The sequence below is a fragment of the Corvus cornix genome, chromosome 7 (assembly GCF_000738735.6).
Source record: "Corvus cornix cornix isolate S_Up_H32 chromosome 7, ASM73873v5, whole genome shotgun sequence".
Classification (NCBI taxonomy): domain Eukaryota; kingdom Metazoa; phylum Chordata; class Aves; order Passeriformes; family Corvidae; genus Corvus; species Corvus cornix.
In genome coordinates this window covers 11,530,639-11,546,031 of record NC_046337.1, presented here as the reverse complement: position 1 = coordinate 11,546,031, position 15,393 = coordinate 11,530,639, and the positions used below count along the sequence as shown (strand labels likewise).

At 40.6% G+C, this 15,393-nt stretch overlaps 1 protein-coding gene across 38 annotated transcripts in view; it reads right to left on the bottom strand.

Annotated features, from left to right (window-relative positions):
- The window catches only part of CLASP1 (cytoplasmic linker associated protein 1), a 173,836-nt gene that overhangs the window by 62,004 nt on the left and 96,439 nt on the right, over positions 1-15,393 (bottom strand). For 13 of the 38 annotated variants that reach the window (XM_039554510.1, XM_039554511.1, XM_039554523.1 and 10 more), the window contains 5 exons: positions 9,077-9,184; positions 7,533-7,559; positions 5,699-5,869; positions 5,133-5,150; positions 455-562 (listed from right to left, as the gene is read on the bottom strand). In XM_039554510.1, coding sequence (XP_039410444.1) covers positions 455-562; positions 5,133-5,150; positions 5,699-5,869; positions 7,533-7,559; positions 9,077-9,184 — 432 coding nt within the window. The remainder of the gene's footprint in view (positions 1-454; positions 563-5,132; positions 5,151-5,698; positions 5,870-7,532; positions 7,560-9,076; positions 9,185-15,393) is intronic. The other 25 variants (XM_039554518.1, XM_039554521.1, XM_039554545.1 and 22 more) reach the window with 5 other exon arrangements.

Here is a 15,393-nt window from a genome sequence, read left to right as displayed (position 1 = left end):
GAGCATTTAGGATAGAAATTACATACTGTAACTATACTTAGCTGTAAGAAAACTGAATCATAAACAATTGAGAGTCACTCAACAACAGGCTATGATGCTACAAAACTACTTCACTGTGACCTAGAAAATCCAGGCTTGCCCTCCCATAGATTTCCATCAGTGTTATTAAGCGAAGCACAGCAGCCCCATACAAGCTGATTCAAATGAAACTAAAAATTGCTAAAGTTGAAACTAAGCTATTTCCCTGCTAACAGTGAAATGCTGAAAACCAGAATTGAAGCATGCAGAAGAAAACAGAGGGTGGAAAAAAAATGGGGTTGGAAACGGGGAGTGTCAGGAATCCAGAGGACAGAAAAGAGCTCATTCCACCTAGCAGTGTCTTGAAAGGGCAATCACAAGGGAAAAAGGAAAAAAAAAATTGACCCTTAAAGCTCCAACACCTACATGTACTCACCAAGTGGAGGGAAGCCCCGAGCAGGGCTTGTATCTCGACTGCTCTCACGGCTGGTATCACGACTGCACCCCTGACTCATGCTGGGTCGGGGGATACGACTGCTCCGTGCTAGCATGCAGCATGGAGAGTTTCAGAGAAGGTGAACAAGTTTAATGAGGACAGAAAGCTCAAAGTCAAGTCACATTTCTGTTAGTTATGGTAATTATTACATTAGTAATTACAATTTGCAGCAGCTTGCTCAGGCTCTTTACAAACCAACTACCTTACATGCTGAGCTGTGTTTGTGATGTGAAATTTCAGCAGCATTAATGTCTGGCTGACAGTCTGCTTTTTTCTTAAGCAATCCAAGTTTTGTTATTCAAGTAGAGCAGGAATCTTCAATCATTTAGGGAAGCTCTACTGTTGCAAAACAGATGAGGTTGAAAGAAACCCTTCCGGAATATTTCTTCCTTAATTATAAAAGAAACACCCTTCTGGAACAAAATAGCAGATGAAAATTTTTTTAAAGTAATCATAATACCAAAATCTATTTTTACATAGATTTGCCTTTCACAACATAGTTTTTTGAACAAATATCCTAAGGAAAAAAGAAGGTGTACGCATAGACTTGCAGAGATATCTTTCTCCAATGAAAGATACTGGGAAAAACATTAAGAACCTGAATACCTGAAAGACAGGTTAAAAAGTGATTTGAATTTTAATAGAACAGTAGCTTCAGATATTTAACAGAAGCTAACTTCTGCTCTTCAGACATTTCTAAAAACTTATCTTTATGGTTTTATGTGCATACTGATTGAGATATATGCACACTTCAGGGGAGCTTTAAACTATATTCTTTAGTTTGACAAAACCCTACACGCTTGCAGACGTTTGAGACCGTATGTGCTTTTAAAATGTTTGCAGAAAGCTATTTAGCAAGCTTTATGCCTGGTAAAGAATACAGTATTTTCTCAGGGCAAAAACCAGCAGTTAACTGTCAGGAGAATTTAATGACAAGAGGCATTTCCCTTGCTGTTTCGAAAAAGCAGTAGCATATTTCAAGTGTTCAGGAATCGCTGTTAAGGAATTTTCTCAAGCACAGAATAAAACCTAATCTACCAGCTTTGATGACAACACAGCAGAGGTACATATGCATAACATGAACGTGCTAACACTTTGACTGTATCCTCATATTTATAAAAATAATGTAATTTGCATGCTTCAGAATATATATATATATTCTTATAAATCTCTATTGGTTTGTATACAGAACTTAAAAGCCTAGACTCAAGATGAAATTCCTCTACAGTGCTTCAGTGCTCTCACATACACTGGATATATTAGCATCCTTCAAGCAAAACAGTACAGAACAAAATAGAAACCTTCATATTTAGACTTTAAAATTCAAATAGAGACTTCTGCCAGATTTTTGCTTTGTCAAATCCCTCCCAGTTTTGCAAAACCCAGTTCGCATCTCTCAGAAGAATTAATGGTTCTGATGGTTGACCTCTGATGTCAGACAATGCAAGATGAGCTATTAACCAAGCTGATTAGATCACCATAATGTCTCATGGTACGGGATTAGATGGTCTTACAATAAATAAGACAGACTAAATTATAAGAACTGGATGAAATTAGGGTCCATGAGTACAATAATCGCATCTCAGATGTACAAGGGAAAAAGCTTACAGGTGAACTACAGGTAAAAGTAACACTAAAGTTCTTCACACAAATACTTGGCTTGAAATTGCAGACTGTCTACAAGCAAACTTCTCATTCTTGGGCCTCATGCTTAGATGTAAATAATGGCAGCCTTAACATCAGGTTTGCACAAGCAGTCATTTCTCTTATGCAGAAATGATCTGCCCATCTTTTCTATAATACAACCCTACTAAAACCAGTAAAGGCTCTTTAGAGAGGGAGAGATGTGAATGATTAAAAAAATTGATGGATGCACACAATAGATTCTCCTTCCATACCAGCTAACAGCAGCAGCATGAAGGATGACAAAAATGCACTTTAACTGCATGAGGACACAGTAGTAGGACAATGCTACACATGAAGCATAATACTGACTGCACAAACCAAACACTGGGTACTTCAGGATTAATGGTCAAATAAAAGGGTTGTATGTTACTGGATACAAAAGAAAATCAAGAAAAAGAAATTGATTGAAAGGAACTGAAGGATGAGTCTGTTGTGGACTCCCAGGCACCTGCCTCACACTTTCACCACTGTGTTGTGTAGAGAAGATTTTGTATCAGCTACTCAGACTATTTCCTTTAGACACTGCCAGCAGTAAAGGCCAGCAGTGTTGTCATTTAAGTAAGTGTCTCACACTGTGACAGCCTGTCTCTGCAGCACAGGGAGCAAAAGCAGAGAGAACAGACACAAGTCTCAATTTGAGAATTCTAAACCCCCAAAAGCTGGACAGAAATCAAGTGAATGAGTAGCAAAATGGATTAAGAGGAGTAGGCAGCATGAAAGTAGACAGTGTGTCCACAGCCAGCTCTGCTGTGAGAAAGTCTAGGACAGGATAAGGACGGGTTGTTTTCAGTAACATTCCAACTTTCTAATGTGTACTGTACAACTAAGTTTTACCAATTTCATCTGGAAAGTCAGAGCACTTGGACATGGCTCACACCATTATTAAAACACACTATTAAGCTGTCTTACGCCAGTGGAACTCAACAGATGCAAATATCACCAGCAGAACATGAAAGTGCCCCTGTTTACCAGTCTACCACTTGGAAGAAACTTGTATTTCATTAGGGTGTGAATTCTAATGATTCTTAAGTGGAGACTAAAAATCAGCAGAGACTTTCTTACATCAATACCAGCATTTTAAAGAGTTTGAAATTCTGCCAAACAGCCAAAGGAAAGCTCTGCAGTGGGGAACACCCAGTCAAAGCAAGTCAAGAACTGCCTTCAGATTTCCAATAAACATGCACAGCATAATCCCAACCAGAAAGAGTGCTGCTGCATGAAACTGACAGCTGTGCCTTCACCACTTTCTGGAGAATGGCTACCTTGAATCTGTCCCTTCTTTCAGATCCAGCTGTGCCACACGATCTGCAGAGCATTCAACAGAATTAACTTCAGGCTGATAATTTTCAATCCATGGAAAATGGACATCACCCGTTTGAGCAGATGATCTCCTTCAAAGGGCCCAAAGAAAACCTCAAAATTAAGTGCACTGTACTCCTCCTTCCCAACAGGGTATCATCACTAGCCAATCTCACTGAGCAGACAGCAGAGGCAAGCTTAATACTGAAGTGTCACAAGCAGAGCCATATAGGTGACCCCACAAGACCTCAGCAGGCTGAATGTGCTTTGTTGTGCTGCCTCTGGGAAAACAACATACTTATCAAGGTTCCCAGCACACAGAAGGAATCTGCTTTATGGATACCTGTAGTCATGTCATCATGGAAATCAAAGCTAGCAGCAAGCTACTGATCCTAACAGGCATCCACATGCAAAGGGCTCTATTATTGCTACTGCCCCAGGAGAGCCTGAAAAACTCCAGTGGATGGTTTCTGTATTTGGAATCAAGGTGAGTGGGAGTCTATTTAATGAAATGAACAAAATAAAATATCAAAGAAATACAGAGACTGAAGCAACACAATAAGAAAGCATAAAATACTGTTAGCTACTATGTTACAAAGGAATAAATACAATGGAATAATGGTATACAGCTGACAGCTCAAAAGCTATCTCCATCTGGGTCAGTATCACAACTTTCAGGATCCAATAAATAGACAGAATTTCTGCAGCTGAACAGGAAAGTGTCAGACACTCCTGTTCCCGTAACAGCTCAGCCCTGGCTGTGTCCATCAACCTGGCGGAAATGGGTGAAAGCCACACATCTGATACATGTCAGAGCTCTCTCCCACTCTCAAAGAACAAGCACTGATTGTGTTCTCAGGGAGCACATCAGAGAAATGAGATACAAATTACTCTTTCAAAAGAATTCAAGGCTCCTGTAATGTACCTGAAAGCAGGCAACCCAAGAGTGAGGATTTCACACAAGGCAATTTCCCTTCAGGTGCACAAGAATGTTTCAAATCAGACCACACAACATGATGATCAGTTTAAGCATGTTTCATGGTACCATCCACCATTCTTTGCTTCCTCCTAAAAATCAGTGCCCTTCTACACAGTGATAGCAGAACGATTCTCTCTAGTATTTGGGGGGCTTTACATTTTAAAAGCAACAAACAGAAAAGCACAATGTATTCATATAGAGGCCATAAAATAGATCAGACATGAGAAGAACACAATTTGGAAAAGCAGTCACAATGAATATGCAGTATTTTTTATGAATCATAACGGCATATACACTCAGGTGCTTTAAATTCATTTCAGTATACTGGAAAGAATGAATAAAATACTTCTTTATTACAACCTCCTCTAAAAAAAATGCAGCTCAAATGTAAAACATAAAACTATTGCTAAGGCAATAGGTATAAATTTAATTACCAACAGTAAGGCTATAATTTCAATAAATTTCAATCTACTAGTGAAGCCTTTGGAGATAAAAAACAATTTAGTATTAATATCATTTAAAATGTTCTTCTACATTAGCTTCAAACCTATAAAATAATTTCTACTAAAAAATGAAAGTGTTCAGACAGCACATTGAATACCTTTTCACTTCAACTCAGATACACAAAATTTTATATATATGATATTTACTCACCTGACTTAAAAAAAAAGTCTGCTGAAAAATTTGAAAATAGAAACTATTACAGAATATTTACATAACAGTCACTGAGAGAAGAGTATCAAAAGCAGAACAGTTAATGCATACCTCTAAAACATGGTCTAAGAACATGGCTCCAGGATATTAAGGATGAGAGAAGCAAACCATTTAAGATGCAAATTTTCTAAAATAATCCAAGAAGGTGCTTTTTGCCCTTAATTCCAAGTGACTGTGAAGACTGCTCAACTCATTTTAGGACTAAGCTTACATGAGGTCTTTTTGCTGTGATGGTTATTCACAACAATTGTCCCTGCTTCCTGATCTAATAACATTGCTCATGTTGAATTTCAAACAGAAAACACATCATGACATCTTTAGGCTTACTTTGAAACCATGAGCTCAACCTGGAAAATTAAAATTACTCTCCTATAAACCACAATCACATTAACTTGTCAGCTGAAAAACTCAGCAGAATAACAGTAACATGAACAGTTTCCTCATCAGCAGGAAAGCCCCTCCTTCAAGCAGGCTGGCCAGCCTGTCACTGCAGTGACTGTTCTTACCTAGGCCTATTCTGTTGGGACTCGTCTCCCGACTGCATCCCTGGCTCCGAGGAATCTTGCTGCGCTTCTCTGAGGATGATGGCACTGCCTGGACTCTGGATGTTCCACTGCTCAGGCCACCACCATAGGAGCTTCCTAAGAGCTTACCCGGAGAACTAGACCGGCTACCAGCTAGAAGAGAACCAGAAATAAGGAAAAAACAATTAAACCCCCCCCCCAAGATTTTAAACACACTGACAGCAAAACTGGAACACAATCAGCTCTATGTAAGAATTTAACCCAAATCGCTCAGAAAACTAATGGGAGTGTTCCCTACAAGCCTTCAACAAGACTGAGGAAAGCCTGTGGACAATGAACACTGACATCAGCAACTCTGTGCTGCCCACAGAGATCAAGCCCAAAGCAGACACTGCAGCGTATGAACACCCCAGCTGGCTTTAGCAGAGCTTGTGGAGGTGCTGGAGCAGCCTTGCTGCAGCTGCAAGGGATTCCCAGCCTGCCTCACCTCCTCACAAAGCAACACCAACCAGGCTGTGTGCAGAGCTGTGCTGCAGTGCTTCTGGCACAGGTCACGTGCTGCAAAGCAGCTCAGGAAGCTTTGTGATACACTGCAGTGGTGGCATTGCTTTTCTGCAATAATTCAGGGAAGGAAAATAAAAAAATCCACCACATCTGAACAGATCAGCACAATAATGGGTAAATCACATGAGCCTCTCACATTTGTAGAGATGCTGGCTTACTTAGGTCTGGCTGGTTAAACCTAAGCTATTTTTCAGATGATGAAAATTTTTAGCAAGTTGAATAGTTGGCCTGTTTTATTTTTCCTTGTCTGTTTGAATAGTCCATGGCAACTTCGCATTTCTTCTAAGCCATTTGTTTGCAAGAGAGTCTACTAACCAAGATTTATCTGCATATTTACATGCCAGCTGCAGTAGATATTTCTATCTGAAACACTCTTGCTGGCTAACTCAATGAGATGACTAACACTTTTTTTTATTGCTGTGAGTCTTCATTTGGTAAGTCGCTTGAAAATTAAGTAATGCTAGATTAAAGGCAATCATAAATAACTGTAAGAGTAATAGATTGGTGACTTTTTTTTTTTCTTCAGTTATGTCAGTCCCTGAAAATCTGCTGTTGCAATTTCTGACATTCAATTTACTTGCTGAAACAGCCAAGAAAAGTATATTTGAAAAGGTTGCAAGAACATACTCAGGCAAGCTCACATTTTGAACCAATATTTGTGCTGATTTCTTTCTGAAATGCATCTACACATCTCACAAAAATTTCATTTCCAGATACTATTACAACTAGTAGGAGTTCAAGACTGTTCTTCTGTCTTAATTTAAGAAGATATGCAACTCTATTAGTCTCATAAACAATACCATAGCACATGTATTATTTTAACCTACTTGCCCCCTGCAATTTCTTGGCCAGAGCCATTCTGAACCAATCAAATATACTCCAATATTGTATGTGGTACTGGCTCCATTCTCCCCACCCCAAAGTGACAGGTGCCAGTCTTCCACACAGCACCACAATCTAAAAGTCACCTCACTGATGTCAGCAGGGACATACTGAAGTAACTGAGAGAAGAATTCAGCCCCGGGGTTTGAGCTGCAGCAGTGAGCCAGCTTCAACATCAGAGTGTACACTCACCATGTTTGACTACAGGGAGAAAGCAAAATCACCTGCCATACACATTTTTATTTATGACTTCAAGAAAATGCTTTTTAAGTCTTACAGTTAGGAGAGAATGAGGGAAGCTAAAAGCTTAGCAGTTAAAAAACGTGAAGGAAATAACGTGAAAAAGCAAGAAAGGGAAAACGTTTCTTACCACCAGCAGGATTAGCTGATCTGGATCCTTGATTATGAGGGCAGACCAAGGGACAGGCAAAAAGTGGATTAAAAGACAGCAAGACAATACAGCGTTCAGCATGCGGTTTGTGCTATACACAATACAGACAGATTTATTTACAAACATGTCACTCCTAAAGCCTCTGCAGAATGCAGTGAGTTAATGTGCAGATGCAACTAAACTTCCCAAGGTTGACCAGCTTCTCAGCAAAATGTCAACCAAGACACCAAGACCCAAATTCTGCTCTAAATTGCACCCCAACCCAGTCTGCGAAATTACAACATGGTTATTCACTGTGTGGGCATGGAGAATTTGGTTCTGTGACCAACTCATTATATTTGATTTCATAAATTATTCCATGCGACGTTTGGTGTAAGGACAAAGATCACATCTGGTTGGGCTAGGCTGGAAACTCAGCAAACTAGACCAAGGCAGCAGGTCCAGATATGACCATCCTAAATCTTCATAAGGCATTCTATAGTAATATTAGATCCATAATCTTTGAAACCTTTAAAGAATGTTTAACTATTCTTTAAATACTTCTGAGACTTGTCTCATCTGGTCTGACCATTTTTCCCCAAACTAAGTTTAGGGAAAAAAGGACACTTCTGGCCTTGGATCAGTTTTAGGTTCAACACTGAAGAAATCAATTTACATTAGCATCCCAAAGCCCAAATATATCCTTATGACCTCAATGTAAAGATTTCCATTTGGCCCCATGCTCAATACACTATGTCTTTCTGCAGTTCTCCCAGCCTAACACAAGGCTATAAACTGCTTTTTCATCCCTCCAGCATGACAGAGCAAAGCAATGAAAGAATGAACAGAGAAGGGCTCTCAAATAGGGGTACATAGCAAGACAAGTCCTCAGAACAGACAGGTCCTTCCACAAACCCAATCTTCTATTCACAAGGCTGAAGGTCCTCATAACAGGGAGTTTCTCCCTCCCTCCGGTTCTTTTTTAAAATCTGAGTGACAAAATTCTCCCCAGATACACATGACAAATATGCACCAGCACCATATGTGTGGCTCCTAGGAGAAAACCATGCCTTGCCAGGAAGCCAAAGAGCGCAGATGTGTCATGTGAATCAAAACAGAAACCTTTTTCTCATATCTACAAAAAATAGGTAATGTCCTATTTTCAACTATGCCAAACCCCATTAATTTTAGACAGCTCACGTGTTCACACATACAGAAATAGAGTCACATAAGCAGGAGAAGCTTGGCAGGGCAAGCAGTCAGCTACAGGCACAGGGGGTGTCTCAGCAGGACCCAGTGCCAGTTATTTAGAGCGACACATCACAGCGACATGAAATTCTGCTGCACGACTGGTAAAAAAAGGCAGCAACTAAGCACTCAGATTTGGGGCCCTGTTTCTCAGCAGGAGCACACACTGGCTAGGTGGGGATCCGTTTTATTACGTGTCCAAAGTGAGCCCAATTCTCTGCTGATGCTACTGTAATTCAAGAGAAACATATTAATAACTCTTTGTTTTGCTCCCCCAGGAATAAAGCAGTTCTTACGCTGGGACTGGGAAACTACTTTAGCCCGGCTGCGGCCTCGAGTATCAGCAGGGGTTGAGGTGACGCTTGTGGCACTGCCAGAGCTCTGTCTCCTGGTACGAATCCGACCTACAGGAATGCAAAGACAAAAAGACTGTTAACAAGTTTCTTACAAAGGCAGCAGCAGCATCTAACACACTATACACACAATTACCCAGTGTACAAAAGAAATTTACTGGGAGAGGCAACACCTTTCATGAGGCTGGCTGAGATGCAGGGGAGGGAGTAGAAACAGCCACGGTCCATGAGTCCAAAAACTTCTTTGCTTTCTGTAATGCTATCAGCCAGTTTAATTTAAAAATATTACCTCTCTATAGCCTTTGCTCCTTGTTCTATAGTAGCTTCTTTACAGAGGATCAACAACAAAAAATTTCAGCTCTCCTAAATGCAGCTTCCTGTATCAAATTATTACTTTCTGACAAGGTGATCACCCTTTCAGAGACAGGTGTAACAGATGCCCTCCCAAATTCCATCAGTGGGATTTCCAGCTAGCTGTCTGGTGCTTTATATCCTGCTCCACCTGCGCAGGCTGGCATGCACTCCTGTGACAGTCTGTCAACGTAGTCTGATCACACTTTTATTTCAGGCTCATTGAATTTTTCCTGCTGTTTACAGATCCCTCACATTTATCCAGAGATCAGTGTAACTTTACTTGTAATGGAGAGCCCTATTTAACACAATCAGTGAAGAGGAAAACAGATTCTGTTTGCCTTCTCTTTATTTAAGCAGAGAATGGATATAAAGTCTCAAAGTGTTCTTGGTCCTTGTTCTGTCCTTTCCTCATGAAAAAGCCACAGAAATTTGAGCTAGGAAAGCTTACAGGGTCATCGGTTCATCACCTTCCCGGGGCAGGGCTGTTTCCTACAGAATGTTCTTTCCAGTGCTAAGCTTCAATTATCTGTCTCTAGTTAACGGGAAAGAAATGGTAATTAAGAGTAACACAAAGAAAGCCTCCACCAACACTTTTCAACACGTCAGTTCTTAGCCAAATCTGGAGTTTTTTTCTCAGGACCCATGCCAGTGCTATCCTGCATTCAGAGGATGACTTCAAGTTTCAGGCACAATAACGAAGGGAAAAAACCCACCACAGGTAAGAGAAGAGTCTAGACAACTGCACCCACTGGTTACAGATACTCATCTCCTCCCCTCTGTCTCCTCCATAAGCATACAGAGAAATATGAACAGGGAGACACACACTTCTGACCCAAAAAAACCCACTTCACAGAAGGCACACACGCAGGACAAGACAATGGCAAGTAGCCCAGACGGAGTGATTGGGAGCTGTGTTCCTTCTCTGAGCTCTCAAAATATTCATAACATGTTCTGCAAGCTTCTGCTAGACACAGTGACAAGGAGATGCCTAACTTTGAGAAAAAAGGGTAAATTTGTTTGCAAGGGGAAAAGCCTACAAGACAGTTCTACTTCAAACCCTCCACCAGCACCTAGTTTTAAAACAGCTCAGTAGGCAAAGTACAGGTATGTACCTTCAAACGATTGTTTATAGACAAGACACAGAAGGAACCATCAACATAAAACTGGGAAAACACAAACAAAGCTTTTTAGCCACTGGCTCAGCTGAACAAGCTCTGAGCACACCCAAGTGGGTCCAACAGCCATAAAACTGGCTGCTGATGTCTCCTTTACCACGAGCAAGGCTGCAGATTCCTCTCCTCTAGGGCATTCTTGCCCCTTACAAAGGGTCAGCCTGATGCACCACCAGAGGCAGCTCTAGAGCTCTCTGCCAGCCTGATCCCACCCCATGCAAGCCTGGCACAGCTACACACAGATGAGCAGAGCCACTCTGCCACTTGCTAACAAGGAATGGACCCAAAGCCTGACACAGGCTGGCTCCAAGGCAGGCGGGCATGGGGAAGGAGGCAGACAGACATCGCTCTCCTCTCACAAGCCTCAAGGCTTCCCTTCACTTCTATCAGGAGGGCATCATAGTAGGACAAGTAGTTAAACCTGACCAGTCTTGGAAACCAGTAATGCAATTCCTTTACATCCTTCCAGAAGGCCAATGGGAGGCCTTGGCATTGCAGGCAGTGCTAGGGGGAAATCAAACTGAAATTCAACACTACACACAGTAACAGGCAGTACTGGAAGACACATTTAGTGATGTGTGTGGGCCACAAATGGGTGAGAAGGGACTGATGTCTACTCCTCTTACACAAAGGCCCCTTAAGATCCCCAGAATTTCCTGGATTTTTCTGCATCTACAAAAAGCTTTTTTTATTTTTTCTTGCATCTTCATCAGTAGGTGACTAAGAAAGGGAAAACTGGCATGTGTCACTCTTCCACCTTAAGAAATACAAAGCCTAAAAGAATATATAAAGAGAAACTGAGATTAGCTTCTGAAACCAATTCTAGAGGCTTTAAAAAAATAAAACTGAACTAACACATCAAACTTAATTGACATGTGATTATCAGCAAGATTGGAAACTGAAAACTCAGCCCTATTTTGAAACCCCTGAGGGCTGGTGGACAGATTCCTACCAACTTCAGCAGTTTCTGAATGAATGAATGAATGACCAGGAACAAAATTCTGCTTCCTTTTGGACTGGTACATCTGCACACTGATTTAGGCCTGTTGGGTGTCAGAGAGAACAATGTGAGAGGAGAAGCTGTTCAGAGTCCCAAAACTGACACTGGTTTTCTCATCCTTTTAAAAATGCTGACGAGCATTTGAACTAACACTGCACTGGATTTGCATTGTGCAAATGGATTTTTAATATATATTATACCAAGTACAGCATGCATATATAGTAGCTAATCCATACAACCAAAACGTGTCTTCTACATTCCCCCAGGAATTTTGTTTGCAAACAAGAGTCTGCACTCACATCCAAGAGTTATTTGCACATAGGACTATGTGTGTGGCTTTATCTCTATCACTCTAACCCAGACAGAAAAACTAATTTCAAGCAGAACTGGAAACAGCATATCAAGGAAGTTATTTAGACTTTTTTGCTGTTATTAAATTCAAGCAAACACCTCCCCTCCCAAAACTTCTTTGTTTTCAAGTGGGTTTGTCTCCATATCTAGCTCAAACTACAGATGTAGCAATCCATATTTCATAACCATTATTTTTCTGCTGCTTCTAAAAGCATTACTGCATCCTAACAACAACAGCACAGCAAATGAACAGATAAATACTGCCCCAACTAGTTTCCAAAAACCATAAAAGTATTTCCATAAAAAAGCCCTTGATCTAAATATGACATGTGACACATTGCTGTTGGTACAGAAAAGACTTTCAAAGACTCCACATAAATGCTTTGTATTAAGATACCACTTCTGGATTTTTTAGGAGGTTTTAGTTGTATTTTTTAAAGTTATTGTCATTTTCACAACAATGGTTCAGAATCAACCCTGAAATGTCTAACAAATGCCTAAACCTAGAAAGGTTATTTTGGGATTTTTTTTAGAAAAGGAACAACAAAGGAAGATTCTATGATAACATTTGGCTTTACAAGAGGCTTCACCTGGCAGGTTGTTCTGAGCTCTCTGGGTGGATACTGCAGCATCCCCACCCCCAGCACTCAGAACAGTCATAGGCTTTATGACACACTGTGTATTACACTGAAGAAAATGGTTTTCAAAGAGTCTAGAAACATTATATAACAGCTCCACAACTCAGTTTAATCAGTTCCATGCTGTGAATAGGGACACCTACAACCACAAAAGTTATACATGAATGCACTGGGATGATGATGGTCTCTCCAGGAATCAGGTTAATGCATTTAGGTTACCCAGCACTGGGGTTTTCATCCCATTTGGAGAAAAACATTCCTGAAAGAGCCTCTAGCCCTAGCTGTACCACTGCTAATTGACAAATGGACATGGAAGACACACAGTGATAATTAAAAACATGCTTTATAGATAATCTTTAAAAAACTTTTTATAACTACCATCGGAATGGCTTCCATGCATATCTAGCACTTCTCCAATGTTAGAAAGACCTGACTCTGCACCACGATTTTCCATGAGAAGCACTTGATCCTTACTGGAAACCATCAGGCTGTGGTTGTCTCTGGGTTTTACACGAGATCTCCCTCCAAGGCAGAGGGCTCAGTGAACAACAGTCCACTTTGCCCTACACAAACAAACACAGCCAAATCAACTCAGCACTTGCAAAGGGATGGACCAAGAGGAGTAAGAAACCTACTACCTGAGCAGTTCCATGTAAGGTTCCACTGTCAGTCATCACTTTGAATCAAGCCTTGCCCTTAAGGACAGGGGAGAGCTTTAAGGCAGAGAAGAAAACAGGAATGGTGATTTCTTTAAACTTGTGTTGCTCCCAAAGCCTTTGATAATGCACTCAAGGTGTCCACCTGAGCCTAAGTCATCGGAAAACTGTAACAAACCCCATTTTATTGCCTTTCTGGTGAATATTAAAAATTGTGCCAATGACTGCAAACTGCTGATTTTGTTTTAAACCTGCCAGTTTCAGGTCAAACTAGCATTTGTGCTCGCCCCTTTGGAGAAAGGCTTGTCTGAAGGGCTTGACTTTATGCTTGCTTTGAAAAAAGGTAGCAGAAATGCTTTGAACCATTCTTCTTGACTGAAAGTCAGCATTATGCACCCTTTTTAAATATTCCTTGAAAAGCCATTTCATTATAAAATAATCAGAAACTTTTCTAAGGTTTCCCTCTAATTAGGTATAACAAACATGGCACAAGTGCCACCTCCCTAGCACTAGCTGTGAACATCAAGACTATAAAGGTTTCTCTCTTTTGAGCTTTCTGTGCATAAAGCCCTTAATGCAGTTCAAGAGATCCCCATACATGAAGGGTCTGGGCAGTCAAGGCACACCTGTGCACTGCATGAAGACCTGCACAAACCTCACTGGCATACAGACTCACCTACCCTTCCATAAGGAAGTGCATTTCAACAGCATTTGCCAACTGGGATGTCACACTTAAAACCAAAGGGCTGATACTCAGCTCTTAGTTGGCATTCTTGCCACTGGCATCACCTACTCCATCTTGCTCCTTTGTTTGAGCTGCCTGACTCCAAACCAAACCACTGAGGAGAGCCAAGGGCAAAGCAGATGGGAACTGCCAAGTCCACACAATGCTGGCTCCAAGCTGAGGGGAATGAGCAGAATTTTACAATGTAGATACAGAAAGCCATGATGGGAACCAGACTGCAGATTTAATGTCAAGCTGAACCACACAAAAAGACACAGGAATTTTCTCTTAAATTACTTACTGGTGACCTGCAAAAAACCAAAACAAACCACAGGGGCAAAAGCGTAGATGACGTTTCTGCTCTATGTTCTGTTTCCTTCTGTTTCCAGAGCAAGAGGATGTTTTTCTCTTCCCCCACCCTCTTAATTTTTACACTGATGTCAAGAATACAAAGTTTTGTCTTCCCTGTAGTTCCTGACTCAACCTGCAAGATCACAGAGTTGGCAGAAGACCTTACTCAGCTTCATCATTCAGTGTAGGACACAGTGAACCCTGAATAAAGGGGTTTTTTCCCTGACCTATCTCAAAGGAAAACAAAGATGAAGAGTTTCAAACAGTGATTAAGCTCATTCTTGAAGTACTCTGGCTATAGTGTACTGTGTAGTTTTAATTCTCCTTGATCTTCCTTCTCAAAAAAGAGAGAATCATATGGCAAAAAGAAGATATAAGACTTGGTATTTAAGACTTAGGGGATAGCAAACTCACTTTCTGAAAGTTCATCTTAATCTTCCCTGCCCCAAGCAACTTGCTGGCTCTCATCACAGATTTTTACCAAATCCAATCTGCTCCTAATGTAACTGAATCGAAAACAATAACCAAATAAAACACCCACCCTTTTGCATCATGACAATAAAGTATTTAATAAACTAAAAATAGAGGTATTCCACAGGGCAGCTGTTGTAACAGGCCTCTCCAAACATTATTATAGCCAAGGAGAGGATTGAAAGCTGCATATGGTATTTCATATAAAACTCTAAACCTTCAACATTTCAAATGTAGGCCAAAATAGATAGGTTTGAGAACTAAGAAGAAATAAAGAAAGAAGAGAAAAGGTCAACCATTAAAACAAACAAACAAAAGCTCTGTTATTACAATAACTTGGAATTTTCATCTAACTCAGTACTGATTCAGAAATACAGGTTTCAGGCCAACTTCATACTCCTTATCACTGACAGATCCCAAAGCACAAATACTTCCTTCTCAAGATGCAGAGGTCAGTTCATCTCTTAACACTTAAGTACCATTTCCAAAAATGGTAGAGACCTTTCCCCCTAAATAATAATGCATCACTAATAGTAAGGAAAA